The following is a 15,887-nucleotide window of genomic DNA, read 5'->3' on the forward strand; positions in this document are numbered from 1 at the left end:
TGAGGCATGTCGAGGAGAAGGAAGTCAACAAGACCAACATGAGCCGAAATGCTCGACCTCAACGTCAGAGCAGATTTCTTACACGACTGCTGAAATTCCATTTTTAGCTTTGGAATTGGAATACAAACATCCTGTCATGCGCATTGTGGACTTTTGCATACAAGTATAATAAACCATAAACACTTCATGGTGAGTAATGTGTATTAAATTATGAGTATGTACCATAATAACCTGAAAAAAAAAAAAAAAGTCTTGAACAAAATGTCACAAACGATGAGCTGTAAATAAAAAGAGGATTGATCCCATGCATCTCTCCTCACATTCTTAGGAGCATCCTTGGGCATAGATCGCAGTCTCTATACTGACTGAGCAGGTACTGAAAGGAAGAGGGGGGAATAAGTAAGGAAATTAGGACCAAGTGAAATAAATGATCGTGTGGTACATGCTTTGGCATCATCGTGAGCTTTACCTTCTGTTTTGGGGGGCTGAAGCCGTTCCACAGGACTCGATCTGCGGAAAAAAGTTGGAGAAGTAGTTACCATGCTCTCACACGAACAACACAAACTACTGTAGAGCGGCGGCTACAGTTATCGACACAACGATCTTTTGGCCGTTGCAAAAGTAAAAAAGGCTTTCAATACATAAATTGTGCATGAATAGTTACTCAAACTTCCACTGAAAAAAAAAAAAAAAAGAGTTGATTCCCGATTACTTAGCGTATCAGATCATGTGACACCGTTCCACAATTATCGACACCTTTGTCCACAGTTATCGACACTTTTTATTTCAAGTTTTTATTTCAAATTTGTTTTCCGTAGAAACATATCTGTGAAGAGGGGCGGCACGGTGGTGTAGTGGTTAGCGCTGTCGCCTCACAGCAAGAAGGTCCTGGGTTCGAGCCCCGTGGCCGGCGAGGGCCTTTCTGTGCGGAGTTTGCATGTTCTCCCCGTGTCCGCGTGGGTTTCCTCCGGGTGCTCCGGTTTCCCCCACAGTCCAAAGACATGCAGGTTAGGTTAACTGGTGACTCTAAATTGACCGTAGGTGTGAATGTGAATGGTTGTCTGTGTCTATGTGTCAGCCCTGTGATGACCTGGCGACTTGTCCAGGGTGTACCCTGCCTTTCGCCCGTAGTCAGCTGGGATAGGCTCCAGCTTGCCTGCGACCCTGTAGAACAGGATAAAGTGGCTAGAGATAATGAGATGAGATACTCAGTCATCCAGGTACATAGTAATCTGTGGTTGGTAGAAGAGAGCAACTGGACTTGCTTTTTTTTGTCAACCTGGAACGACCATCACTGAACAGAGACAGAACTGAGGAAGCCTTCAGATAAGAGGCAAAACGTCTTCAAGAATCTTCAAGCAAGTCCAGTTGCTCTCTTCTACCAACCACAGATTACTATGTACCTGGATGACTGAAGTATCTTCACAGATATGTTTCTACGCACTTTGGGATGAGACCCCTTCGACTGGTGCGGGAGTATGAGAGGACTTCCAGAAAATTGGCAGACATCTTAGCCAGAGAGGATCGTTCATTTTTTTTTTGTCAACCTGGAACGACCATCACTGAACAGAGACAGAACTGAGGAAGCCTTCAGATGAGAGGCGAAACGTCTTCAAGAGTTTTCCATAGACTTATATTTAGTCCAAAATATCTTCTATATAAATATATCGATGTCGGTGTTTATGTAAATGAGGAAGTAATTCTAACATTTGTAAACAAATGAACGGATAATATTTAACCTGCGTCAGAAAATCTTTGTTCCACTTTCTACGTATTTTCGTAGATCACATTCGTTGTTGTTTGTATTAAATGTCTAGTTTACCAATAAATATCAACGACATTGTAACCAGATTAAAATCCATGTCATGTCATTTTTCGAACCAAAATATAAAACATCTACTGATATTGTAATATGTGGTAGATATTTACAACAAACTGCAAATATATATATATATATATATATATATATATTTTCTGAATGGAAGAGAAAAATCTGAATATTTCCAAGCATGTCATTTTTTATATGCTATTGCGATCGGATTCTAAATATTCCATTCTGTTATGAATCAGAAGAAAAAAAAAATCACAGCACTTTTTTTTCTTTTAAAGTACTTCATCTATCATCAGTGTGACACAAAGATCGATCCATAACAGTTGTAAATGTCACTTCATTCCGCAGCGTGTCGATAATGGTGGATAAAGCGATCACCATTATCGAAACATCACATGACTTCTCAAACACGCTTCGATACAAAATGGCGGCTGCCGAATGAAAGAGGAAGAAACAAAGCAGGTTTCGACAAGGAGATCATGAAATATGGGCGAAATTGATAACATCCGGGTTTTAATCAACTTGCTGACCGTGCTTTAAAAAAAAAATCCATCTCGGGCATCAGACGACAAGATGAAAGGGTGAACGGGGTCTTCCGGTTGATTCATTAACAAGTAATACATGTTGGAACTGAAAGTCACCTTTGTAAAAAATTTTTTTTTATTGGTAAATCTGAAAAGGTGTTGATAATTATGGACTGTCGATAATCGTAGCCGCCGCTCTATTCATACAGGCTTAAAAAGCATTAGTTCGTGAGCATGCACAGTCAGGAAAAAATATAAAAATCCAGCACAGGATTTGTCAATGAGTGCAAATTAGGTAATAAATTATTATCCGTAGTAGTAGCAGCACTAATATTGCCACTATTAGGATCACAGTATATTGCGTTCAATATGAATGAATCAGAAGCACTTGTCAGGCACTGAGATTCCAGCATGCACTGCATTTCAGCCTTACACACAACAGTACACACTGTCTATCCAGATCAACATCACTCAAACACCACAAGAATTAATGTTTCCATGAAGTGTTTTCTCGAATTCACCCATACATGTCAACCTATACGGATTGTCCGGAAATTATACGGATTTTAGCTCATTTCAAGGGCGTAAAAACAAAGTCTTACAGATTTTCAGTATTTTCTGACCTAAATTTATTTTGTGTATCTTACTTGAACATCATCAGCTGATCGTCGCAAAAACATACAAAAGCTCGATTTATAGACAAAGAACAGCATGTATGCAGGGGCAGATAACCCAGACTATGTGAAACCGGATGTTTATTCCTCAAGCCTCGTGCAGTATCGCGACTGCGAGACTTCGCTCATTCCGGTCATGTGCACGATCTGCATTTAAACGCGCCAAATGGTCATTGTTCGAATGATTTTCTCATTGTGCAGAGCGACATTGTTTACACCTGAGAGATTTTGAATCGTGTCTGCTGAGTGAAAGAATGGGAACACCGAGAAAGAAAATGAGATACAGCGGGCGGTATCTTCCTGAATGGAAGGAGACATTTAATGGTGTCATTGTTCAGGCGAAAAATGAGGAGTACGCGCACTGCACAGTTTGTGTGCGAGATATAAAAGTTGCGGCGTCTGGATTTTACGACGTGAGGGAACACATGAGGTCCAAACTACATCAGCGAAATTTGCACCAGAAACAGAATCAGCTGCAAATGACGATGTTTGCAAAGCCTAAGACCGATGATCAACCAACAAGTGTAATAAGAGCAGAAGTTATGATCTGTAATTTTATTGCTCAGCACAATTTGCCGCTAGCCGTTGCGGACCACCTGACAGAACTGTTGCCGCGAATTTGCACGGACAGTACGATTGCGAAATCTATCAACTGTAGGCACACCAAAACAACGCAAATAACCAAAAAGAGCTTGGCCCCCGAAGCTACACTACCGATCATCCAGCACTGCCGGATGTCGCCATTTTCCTTGATGATCGACGAATCCAATGACAAAAAGATGGACAAGCGACTGGCTGTTTTGGTGCGGATCTTCGACATAGAGGTCTGCGCGGGTCGGATTTTTCAGTCCCGCTCCCGCCCGTGCCCGCATTGTGCAGTCCTGCTCCTGCCTGCTCCCGCAAAGAATTATGATTTTCAGTCCCGCTCCCGCCCACGCCTGCCATATTTTGTCCCGCTCCCGCCCGCAAATCCCGCATGATGCAGACGTTCGCGTTATTTCTCAGGAAAGTTCTTGTCTTGACACAGCGTGATGGTGCCCCGCCCCCTACTTTGAGTGGATTTGAGCATAAATATCTACAGCTCACGTTCACGTTTGTTATTATTTACCTTGTTTCTGAATTCGGAATGTTGAAATGGCAACATGTAGACCTAATAATAATAATTATTTAAGTAGGCTAATCATTTAAGTATGCGCTCTCCCGTGGTGCGTCTCCTATGAATAATTAGTGTGAAAGGAGAGATGGATCGCACTCTTGAACTTATTCTTCTAGTTACATTTCTTTTCAGTTGTTTTTAGCAGCAGAAGGAGACAAACGTTTCGGCTGTTGCCTTCGTCAGTGTCTCTAATAATAATAATAATAATAAACAATAAAAAAAGACAGGTGAGCACGTAATTCCAAGTGGAAATTTGGTATATTTATTGTTCAGCCATACAAAACATTAGGCTAACCCAGTTTACATTTGTAAAGCATTTCTAACTAGAATATCCTAGTATGTCAGAACATTTTGGCACTTATCACAGCAAGCAAAGGGCAGCTGATTTCCCTCCGCGTCGTACACGAGTGAGAATGATTTCCAAATGTTCGATTTCAGGACTCTTGACTTTTTAACGGTAAATGTACCTCTTTTTAAAGCAGCACTTACTTTTGAAGCACTGTGAGCTTCAGTAGAGGAGCTCTGCTCTTCTGCCATGATCGGAGATCTCAAACACAGAAGAGGAAAGGAATCGGAAACGTACGAGAGATATTTATCCTCTTCTGGATCAGAATCAGAATTCTGATGACCAGCTCATCTAAGGTGTCATTGAGGCATCATGTTAGTCTGGGTCACTGGAGGCTGGGTGTGAACGGCGAGTCATTAGAGTGATCAAAGGATTGCCCGTTAGGGTGATCAATGGCAATCTGACTCTCTCTGCAAATTTAGGCATCTTAAAATGTTTTTATTAATGCCAAATAAAATATCCAGCACAAATTATATATGATAGACATAAATTAATAATTTATAAATTTTATTTTAAACACGTTTTTAGTTAGCGGGACTGCAGCTTATCACTGCTCCCACCCGCGCCCGCATTGTGCACTCCTGCTCCCGTCCGCGCCCGCAATGAGCTTTCAAAATTTGTCCCGTGCCGCACTGCTTTGCGGCGGGTCCCACGGGACTCCTGCGGGAGTGCAGGGCTCTACTTCGACATAAACAGAGGGGCGAAGTCAAGAATCATAGACATGCCCATGTGCAATATCGGCACGGGCGAGGCGATTTTCGACATGCTGGACGAAGTTCTCAGGCAAGTTATATTTACTTACTTATTTATTAAGTTTGGTGTGATTCGAAGGCTATAAGGATTTTATGTTGATTTTATGGATTTCTTCCTCTGATACTACAGGTGGACACCCAAAGGAGTTGACATGTATGTTCACCACCCGAGCTTGGACATATTCATTCTACTCCAGTGTTGCCGGGTACAGCGTGTATCCCTGACTTTTCAGAGACAACTTTTAATCCAGTTCTGTTCATGGATAGGCAGTGTTTTGGTTTGGTTTGGGTTTTTTTCCTGGACAAAGAGAAACTCTCAGCAAGCCTTTAACCCAGGGGCTGCATTTGAGCGAAGAGTCTTCTGGGTGAAGGTCCTTTCTTTCGTAATGTCTCCTCATCCCCATCATCATTTCCAAGTCATTCCACATGCATAGAGCAGGCTTTCCGTACGTGTGCAAAGTCTTACTTGGATGACTTTGAACATTTGAATTTTTTACCTAATAAGAGACAAAAACAGATTAAAATATAGATAGATTAAAAAAAAACATGTGAAAACAATTTACATGAAATTACTTTATCCTTAGTTTTATTGTTACATTTTTTTGTATTTGTATAATGTCCATGAAACAAGTCGCTTCCTGCTGTCACTTGCAACGACAGTCAATCATTCCTCTGTTTTGAAGTTAATAAGTCAAACAAGTTGATGTTCATATTTGAGAAAAAAAAGAAGAGAGAAGTCCTGAAGAATTTCCCATTTCGAAAAACTAGGTTCTTTTTTCAAATTTCTTCGACAGACGTTTCATGTAGAGTCGTTCTACATTTACGGAAAGTTTAAACTAGAACATACACTACCGTTCAAAAGTTTGGGGTCACTTTGAAATGTCCTTATTTTTGAAAGAAAAGCACTGTTCTTTTCAATGAAGATCACTTTAAACTCATCAGAAGTACACTCTATACATTGCTAATGTGGTAAATGACTATTCTAGCTAAATTCTACTAAATGTCTGGTTTTTGGTGCAATATCTCCATAGGTGTATAGAGGCCCATTTCCAGCAACTATCACTCCAGTGTTCTAATGGTACAATGTGTTTGCTCATTGCCTCAGAAGGCTAATGGATGATTAGAAAACCCTTGTACAATCATGTTAGCACAGCTGAAAACAGTTTAGCTCTTTAGAGAAGCTATAAAACTGACCTTCCTTTGAGCAGATTGAGTTTCTGGAGCATCACATTTGTGGGGTCGATTAAATGCTCAAAATGGCCAGAAAAATGTCTTGACGATATTTTCTATTCATTTTACAACTTATGGTGGGAAATAAAAAATGTGACTTTTCATGGAAAACACAAAATTGTCTGGGTGACCCCAAACTTTTGAATGGCAGTGTATGAGTTAATGTTTGTTGGATCTTTCTGCACAGACCAAATAAAATCATTTTCCTTGCACATACAGTACATTTAAATACGAGTTTATCCGCGTAATTGTTTTTAATCATGCTCATGACTGGTGGCTTCCTCAACTCATTCTACACAATTAACTGTGATATTGTGAGTTGGAGAAATAAGAAAGTGGCCTGAAATCTTACAAATGAGAAAAGCTGTACAAAGAAGCGTATCAGGTGAAAATTCAAATTCAATCCGTGTTGCTTGAAACGGCACTCGCTGAATTCAGAATTGAATACAGAACAACATACTTTTTACAGAATTAAAACGTTTATCCGTTCTTGTGATATTACAAATCAAAAATTGAAGAAACAGCTTAATTTTTAGAAAACTGCCATAATATTCTCTATGAGGATCACATGGTCCAAGACGGGTCTCATTAACCAATGTTTTTTCTTAATAACCTTTTTATTTTTCACGATATTTACATGGAAATTGGCAGGCACATAGATGTTTGTATACTGAATATAAAGTTTGAAAAATTAGTAAAAAGAAATAATGCAAATTAGTATTTAATTTGTATTAATTATGCTCATTAGGTAAAAATGTTAAATCGGTACACAATAAAAAAAAGTAATTAAAGATTATTTCTAATACCCTCTTTGTGCTCTGAAGGCCTTTGTATTTCTCAAAAAAGTAGGGCCTACTAGTGTTTATATGAAAGAATATAAATGATGAATATTCACAGCTTTCGAGGCGAACTTCGAAAAAACTCTGTGAGCCACATCCAGTAAACAATTCACTTTAACCAAAGTGAAATTGACACCCGCGTTTATGACTTCCGGTTTTTTAAAATATCATTCCAACCACTAACATCTCAATATTTTTCATCAAAACAACTCCAGTTATATTCTAAAATAGTTATTTATTTACAGGAATCAGTTTGATTTAATAAAAAAAAAAAGTAGGTAAAGCTATGAAAACTCACTTCAAAGTCTCGTGTGAATCATAACATCAAAACTAGCACACAGCAAATTTTGCTGAATACTTCATCAGAAACAGTGAGAGTGAGAGCGAGAGAACATCCCTGTAAAAGTTATCTGATTGATATTCATGAGTAATCCAGTAAGAAACTGATCAGAAGAGAGAGAGAGAGAGAGAGAGAGAGAGAGAGAGAGAGAGAGACAGCCTGACCATTTTCTCATGACTCAAAAAGCAGAGTTTTTACTCTGTTGTACCAACTTCAACCTGCCATTACTCCCCAAGTACTGAACAGATCTTAATGACATACATTTCTTTAGAAAGCAGAGGTTATAAGCTTTTTAATGGTAGTCTTCACGATAGAAAATATTCAAGAGTTAAGCAATGACAGATGTGGAAACTTAGATGAGCGTCTGCATGCACAATTTTCACAGCACGGCCAGCGAGCGTCTGATACGCCAACATAAAATATCTTGCGTTTCCTATCTGTATTTGTACCACAACTGGTACAGCTGTACACTCATATCGTACACCCGTCAAATCAATTTTGGTAAAATGAATAAATGTAAATATGAATGCAAATTCCACAGATCAACTTACTCAGGGCTATGAGGATTCCGGTTACAAACATGATGACAGCGAGAATGACGCCAGTGGTTCGCAGAGTCTCATAATCTGGGAGAAATTAAAAGTGTGATTATCGAGTTAGACCTGTGAATTGAAGCTAGACAAATGTAGCACAAAGCAATACGTCTCAATGCTTTATTAACTGATATCCATCCATCCCATCCATCTTCTACCACTTATCCGGATCGCGGGGGTAGCAGCCTAAGCAAAGCAGCCCAGACTTCCCTCTCCCCGGCCACCTCCACCAGTTCTTCCGGGGGAATACCGAGGCATTCCCAGGCAAGCCAAGAGATGTAAGCTCTCCAGCGTGTCCTGGATCTACCCCGGGGTCTCCTCCCGGTGGGGAATGCCCGGAAAACCTCCCTTAGGAGGCGTCCAAGGGGCATCCTAACAAGGTGCCCGAAACTGATTAAGTGATAGGTATTGTAAATTATAACTATTATAGTGGTTAGATACATATGCATATGCCTAACTGGACACCTTTAATGATTGTTAGTATTCAGTTCATTGGATGATTTTGCTGTAAAGTGTTTTCCATAATCAGTGTTTCTTTCCTTCAGTACTCACCATACTCAAAAGCACTATGGTCCTCCCTCATCGATGCTGGAAAGAGAGTATAAAATACAACAAACCTTGACAATGTGAAATGTAAAGTAACAATATTCACAATATTGTGTTCTGGGGGTTGCGTTAGCATCTTGGGCTTTCGCTTCATCACCTTACCAGGGTCCATGCTCCAGTCCTACCCCATCCACCATTGCATCACCACTTATTTGTGTGTGTGTGTTAACGCTTAAAAAAGTGTTCTAATTAAGTGTTCAAGCCTTTCTGATAGGGTTCTCGATTGGGCTCCAAAACAGGGACAGCTGAAGAACCCTGAAGGGTATTAAATTAATATTTGATTTCAAACATTCAAATTTATCTCTTTTTATAAAGGCAAAAAGACATGAGCATAAATATTACAAGCCAGGTCATTGAGATAAACAGAGATCAGCCATAATATTATGACCACTGAGAGGTGAAGTGAATAACATTGATTATCTCATTACAGTGGCACCTGTCAAGTCAAAGTCACTTCCACACCAGGATCTGTTCTCCTGTCCCAGTACTGACCAGCTCTTTGAGGCATGGCACCAATCTCTGTTTCCATCGCCCTCAGCCTCTCACCTATACAGCTAAGGTTACTGGGGGGGGGGGAGCAAGAGAACAGTCCGTTCTTGAAGTTGATGTGTTGGAAGCAGGAAAAATGAGCAAGCGTAAGGATCTGAGCGACTTTGACAAGGACCAAACTCTCAACAATGGCTAGATGACTGGGTCTGAGCATCTCCAAAATGACACATCTTGTGGGGGGTTACCGGTATACAGTGGTTAGTACCTACCAAAAGTGGTTCAAGGAAGGACAACCAGTGAACCATTGACAGGGTCATGGGTGCCAAAGGCTCACTGATTCGAATGGGGCACAAAGGCTATCCCATATGGTCCAATCCCATAGAAGAGCACAAACTGCTGAAAAAGTTAATGGTGACAACTTTCTGTTTTAGCCAGCATTAACTCTCAGCAGTCTGTGCTACAGGAGCTCTTCTATGGGATTGGACCATATGGGATAGCCTTCGTGCCCCAGGCCAAACAATGAGTCTTCAACACCCATGACCCTGTCGCTGGTTCACCAGTTGTCCTTCCTTGAACCACTTTTGGTTGGTACTAACCACTGCATATACCGTACCGGTAACCCCCCACAAGATGTGTCATTTTGGAGATGCTCAGACCCAGTCATCTAGCCATTGTTGAGAGTTTGGTCCTTGTCAAAGTTGCTCAGATCCTTACGCTTGCTCATTTTTCCTGCTTCCAACACATCAACTTCAAGAACTGATTGTTCTCTTGCTGCCTAATTTATCCCACTCCATAACAGCTGCCATTATAATGAGATAATGATATTCACGTCATCTGTCAGTGGTCATAATGTTATCGCTGATCGGTGTAAGAGCTAATTAGATTACATGAAATATAAGATAAGTTAGCCGAGTTGTTATTTTAAAAGCTCATTTTTAACAGAGAAATCCTATTCCTTCATATATATGTGATGATTAATAGACTAACGTTAAGTGAATAATCGTAGATCTTTAATATGTTACTCTTAATTTGGGTAAAATATAAAAAAATGACACAATACAAGTTGAAAGCAAAAATAATTAGGTCATTATGTTGTGCATGTCACTAAAAATTGTGCGGGTGGTGACTACACTACAAACAGCTGAAAACCCATTAATCTTTCCAGCATGTGAGGTGCATCATTTTACCACCGAAGGCGGCGTGTGCGTGTGTGTGGGAGGTGAGAGTGAGGGGGGGATTGGGGACAGGATGGAGACGCTGTAGCACTGAGGCAGATGCCAATTGCTAAAAAAAAAAATGTAGCTGCACTGAACGGTGTAGTAGCCAGCTTTGGAAACCACTTTATCCTGGTCAGGACAGTTGTGGATCTGGAGGTTATTTACATTTACAGCACTTAGTACAGTATAAAAAAAATACAGTGTCTTTCAAAAGTATTCATCCCCCTTGGTATTTGTCCTGTTTTGTCACATTACAAACTGGAATTAAAATGGATTTTTGGAGGGTTAGCACCATTTGATTTACACAACATGCCTACCACTTTAAAGGTGCAAATTGTTGTTTTATTGTGACACAAACAATAATTAAGATGAAAAAAAAAACAGAAATCTAAAGCGTGCATAGGTATTCACCCCCAAATCAATACTTTGTAGAGCCACCTTTTGCTGAAGTTACAGCTCTCTTGGGGTATGTCTCTATTAGTTTAGCACATCTAGCCACTGGGATTTTTGCCCATTCCTCAAGTCAAAACTGCTCCAACTCCTTCAAGTTAGATGGGCTGCGTTGGTGTACAGCAATCTTCAAGTTATGCCACAAATTCTCAATTGGATTGAGGTCTGGGCTTTGATTAGGCCATTCCAAGACATTTAAATGTTTCCCTTTAAACCACTCCAGTGTAGCTTTAGCAGTATGTTTAGGGTCATTGTTCTGCTGGAACATGAACCTTCATCCCAGTCTCAAACCTCTGGCCGACTCAAACAGGTTTTCCTCCAGAATTGCCCTGTATTTAGTGCCATCCATCTTTCCTTCGGTTCTGACCAGCTTTCCTGTCCCTGCAGATGAAAAACATCCCCACAGCATGATGCTGCCACCACCACGCTTGATTGTAGGAATGGTGTTCTCAGGGTGTTGGGTTTATGCCACACATGGCATTTCCCATGATGGCCAAAAAGATCAAGTTTAGTCTCATTTGACCAGAGAATCTTCTTCCATGTGTTTGTGGAGTCTGCCACATGCTGCTGGGCAAACTCCAAACGTGATTTCTTAAGCAATGACTCTTTTCTGGCCACTGTATATGACCAATCAAGGCTCTTTTTTTCTTTTTTAAATAAATGAAATAAGTGCTCATCTGGTCCAATCCATCCTGATGCCCGACTTCTGGCTGGAGTTCTCAGCACTTCATTCCTGCTCAGGATGGTAATCAAATATACAATGCACTGAGAGGCTTTGGTTTAAATTAGTGATTCTCTGAGGTGAATGGTACAGTACTATTTTCTGAGGGGCGCAGTACTATGCTAGTCACCGAAGAGAATTTATAATTACTGGTGCCTCTGAGTGCATGATATATTGGATTTATTTCCCCTCATCAAAAAATTCCAAGCTAAAAGTGTTAAGATTGAATCTCGGCATAAATTCACTGGAGGCAGCCATGTTTGTTGTTTACGTTGGAGCAACCTTCGACCTGCACATGTGCAATGTACCATGCCTGCCTCGCTAGGCATGATTTATGATTCCTAGATCTACACACAGAAATGCTCACGGAGCCACAGCTGTATAGCTTGAAATTATGAGGTCAGTTCATGGTATATCCAGGATATACCATGACTGACTCACACCATATCCATTTTTTTTATTTTTGATTTCACAAGATACATTGCTTAATCAATGGTGGAACTATTTAATGTCACATGAGCCATCCTTGGCCAACTTCTGCACAGGAATTTTTTGATGAGGGATATAATCACATATAGACAGCCAAAAAAATGCACTTAGAAACCATGAAGATGGCTTTGACCTGCAACTGATACGAACAGTTTTGCACTCAAGTATCCATCAGAAAACAATTGATTATTTCATCAAAAGACTTCATGTTAAAACTATAATGAATCTCCTGGTTAAACAATTGCACTTTTTTGACCATATAGAACACACTTATAGAAACGAGTTATTTATAATTGCACGATCCGGTTTCACCTAGATGAGGATGGGTTCCCCTTTTGAGTCTGGTTCCTCTCAAGGTTTCTTCCTCATGAGGTCTCGGGGAGTTTTTCTTTGCCACCATCACCTCAGGCTTCCTCATTCGGGATAAATCTATAACTCCATATAAATGTAAAATTTATATCTGGAATTTATATATTTCTGTAAAGCTGCTTTGTTAAAAGTGCGATACAAATAAAAATGAATTGAATTGAATCAAGTGCTTGGTGAAGAGGTAAGTCTTTCGTCTTTCTTTGAAGCCAGCCAGTGATTCAACTATTTGAACAGCCAGGGGAAATTTATTTCACTTTCTGGGTGCCAGGACAGAAGCTTCTTCATGCATGTCTTCACACCTAGGGTTAGCTAATGTCAGTGTTGTAGTCGAGTCACTAAACCTCGAGTCCCCAGTGTTCAAGTCCAAGTCATTAAAAAAAATTTTTGAGTCAAGTCCGAGTTGAGTCCAAGACTCCAACCGCACCATTTGACGGGGGCTGTTTTAGTGCCATTAACATTAGTTTGTTCCTGAACATGACGTATGAACAGGTGAATGTGCATTCTTTTTGTCAGGGAGTGTGAAGTATTCTGTCAGAGATGATTGGGAGACAGAAGTGTGTTTATTAGTACAAGTGAAGAGAGGTAAACAATCCAGAATGGCAGGCAAAATCGTAAAACGGTGAAACAGGCAACAGGTCGAGCGAGGCACAAACAGGCTATCGTAGACTCGGCAGAATCAAAGACAAGAAACAGGAACTCAAACAAGGAAATAAGGCTCGGTAAGGTGTCAGCAACACAACTCAATACTTCGCAAAGTAAGTGCGTTTTCACAGTTTTTATATCGGCGCACTGATTGCGCCTTAATCCTGTGCAGGTGCGAGTTGTTTACGACATGCGTACTGTCCGGCGCGCGCCCGAGAGTCTATCTGATGCATGCGCCAAGGCACACAGGTGTGACACTCTTGCACAAAATTAGTACAAAAATTAATGTAGATATAAAATATCTTGTGCCAAATTATTATGGCATGTTACAAAAAATAAAGAAAAAATCCAAGTCCTCATCTCCAATTTACAAGTCCTAAAGCAGTTAATGCACGAGTCCGAGTCATCAGTGCTGAAGTCCAAGTCGAGTCACGAATCCTTAAAATTAGGGCACGAGTCGGACTCTAGTCCGAGTCCTGGACTTGAGTACTACAAGCCTGGCTAATATAGCATAGCCAATCTAGGTACTTCTTTGTTTTAGGGAGGTTGGAGGAAACCAGAGAACCAAGAGGAAGCCCATGCTGACACAGAGAGAACAGACAATAACCTGAGATCAGGATCAAACCAGAGGCCATGGGAGCTGCTCCATCTGCTCTACTATGGACCCCAGCAGGTGGCTGGATGAAAAACAGCTGGGCTAGTAAATAATTGTGCGTTTATATGGTAATGTGCAATATCTGGGAAGCTCAAGAGCAATTTCTGTGGAATAAAGACATCAGAGTAGTTCTTATGCTGCTAGTGCTGCCAGTAAGAAAAGAGGAATCTCCACATAACAGCTTTTTTTTTTTAAAACACACCCGAGCAGTTTGGTGTATTGATCAGCTGCAGTGGAAGGAGGATGAGGAGGAGTTTGTGAGCTCAGCGAAATGTTCCCCCAAGTGTGCTGTGTGACTGCATGGCTGAAATGCGCATGCGCAGTCTGAATGAGGAGCAAGACGGTCTCCTGGGAGCACCAATTTATGACGAGATGCTCAAACAGGGTGCGACTGGAGGCTATTCAAAAACATGCTTACACAAATCACAAGCAAATACTGGAGATACGGAATGAAAGGGATGTCCAGTTGCAGTGCTAGCAACATCATGATGCATCTTCAAACTGAAGAAACTGCAACTAAAAATCAGTTAACTGGAGACGTTTCAAGAACGTGGATAGCAGTAGGAGTCGAAACTCACCTGAAAATATACATTTCTAGGCTAATTTTTCGAATCAACTCATTATGTTTGCAACAAACTCAAACAAAGTAAAGCACTCGGAAAATGAAAAGAAGGGAGGATCTGCCCAAAAAAATGTGCAAAACTTGCAGGTCTATTGGGATGGTTTTAAACAGCGTACAAACATTATTTCTGTATTATTATATAGGTATAATTAGTTTTGTAGGATATTAAGGTTTCCATGAACAAAAATAAATAAAAGGTTTCCATTAACACAAATAAATATATGAAGTTTTTAAGTTGAAATGTGTACGCACCTGCAGTAGTGGCCATGTCTGTGGTGCAGGAGCTGGAGCTGGTGCTGAAGCTGGGCTTTCTCACTCTCTCTCTCTCTCTCTCTCTCTCCTCACTGTGGTGGAGTGCAAGCTATTTATCAAATGCCAGTTAACTCCATGGATGAATCCCAAATACCTCCCTACTGGGCATAGAGGTGCACTGCATAAGGTGTAGAAGCCATTATTACATCAAAGATGCGCACTGCGTTTCTAAAGGGTGGAGTGAAGCCATTTGGAATCCAACCTGTTGTTTCACAGCGCCATCTAGCGGCCAAGTCAACCTGATAATATCTGATTTCAAACTTGACTTCTTTTCAACATGCAGCAGACATGAACATAAATCTTAAATCAACCAGGTCATTCAGATAAAAGACCAGATTAGACTGCATAAAACACAAGATAAATTTAGCCTAGTTATTATTTTTAAAAGATCGTTATAGTTTCTGTGGGTGGTAAAAGAGAGCAGCTGGACTTGCTTGAAGATTCTTGAAGATGTTTCACCTCTCATCCGAAAGGCTTCTTCAGTTCTGTCTGACGGCCATCACTGAACAGAGGTGGGCACCATTTATCAGCCACCTACAATGCAGTCCTTGGCACACTTCCCAGACAACTGAATGCACACCAAAACCCAGCTGTTTTCAGTGACTCACAGGACGACAGAGAGAATCAGCATTCCATTGATCACCCTAACGACTCTCGAGGCCATTCACAACCAGCCCCCAGTGACCCACACCAACAGGATGACTCAACGACACCTTAGATGAGCTTTTCATCCATGAGAGGATAAATACCTGATACTCCCTACTAGTCAGACAGAACTGAAGAAGCCTTTCAGATGAGAGGTGAAACGTCTTCAAGAATCTTCAAGCAAGTCCAGTTGCTCTCTTTTACCACCCACAATTACTATGACCTGGATGACTGAGAATCTTCACAGACATCGGTATAGTTTGTTTTCTGTCACTTCATTTTTTATAAATATGATTACTCATGGGGCGGCACGGTGGTGTAGTGGTTAGCGCTGTCACCTCACAGCAAGAAGGTCCAGGTTCAAGCCCCGTGGCCGGCGAGGGCC

The 15,887-nt window shown here is 40.8% G+C and overlaps 1 protein-coding gene across 1 annotated transcript; it reads right to left on the minus strand.

Annotated features, from left to right (window-relative positions):
• Positions 1-356: 356 nt before the first annotated feature.
• fxyd7 (FXYD domain containing ion transport regulator 7) lies at positions 357-8,868 on the minus strand. Its single transcript, XM_060920783.1, has 5 exons — positions 8,838-8,868; positions 8,244-8,318; positions 5,750-5,780; positions 470-510; positions 357-376 (listed from the first exon to the last, which is right to left on the minus strand). Exons 1-5 carry the CDS (start codon positions 8,866-8,868, stop codon positions 357-359), a joined length of 198 nt encoding a protein of 65 aa, XP_060776766.1.
• Positions 8,869-15,887: the final 7,019 nt, after the last annotated feature.

The sequence above is a fragment of the Neoarius graeffei genome, chromosome 5, assembly GCF_027579695.1.
Source record: "Neoarius graeffei isolate fNeoGra1 chromosome 5, fNeoGra1.pri, whole genome shotgun sequence".
Classification (NCBI taxonomy): domain Eukaryota; kingdom Metazoa; phylum Chordata; class Actinopteri; order Siluriformes; family Ariidae; genus Neoarius; species Neoarius graeffei.

Coding starts and splice junctions, on each gene's coding strand:
- fxyd7 (XM_060920783.1), bottom strand. CDS start 8,868: ATGAGGGAGGACCATAGTGCTTTTGAGTATG. Junction 5,781..8,243: donor CGGAATCCTCATAGCCCTGA/GTAAGTTGATCT, acceptor GTCTCTTATTAG/GTAAAAAATTCAAATGTTCA. Junction 377..469: donor TCAGCCCCCCAAAACAGAAG/GTAAAGCTCACG, acceptor TCTTCCTTTCAG/TACCTGCTCAGTCAGTATAG.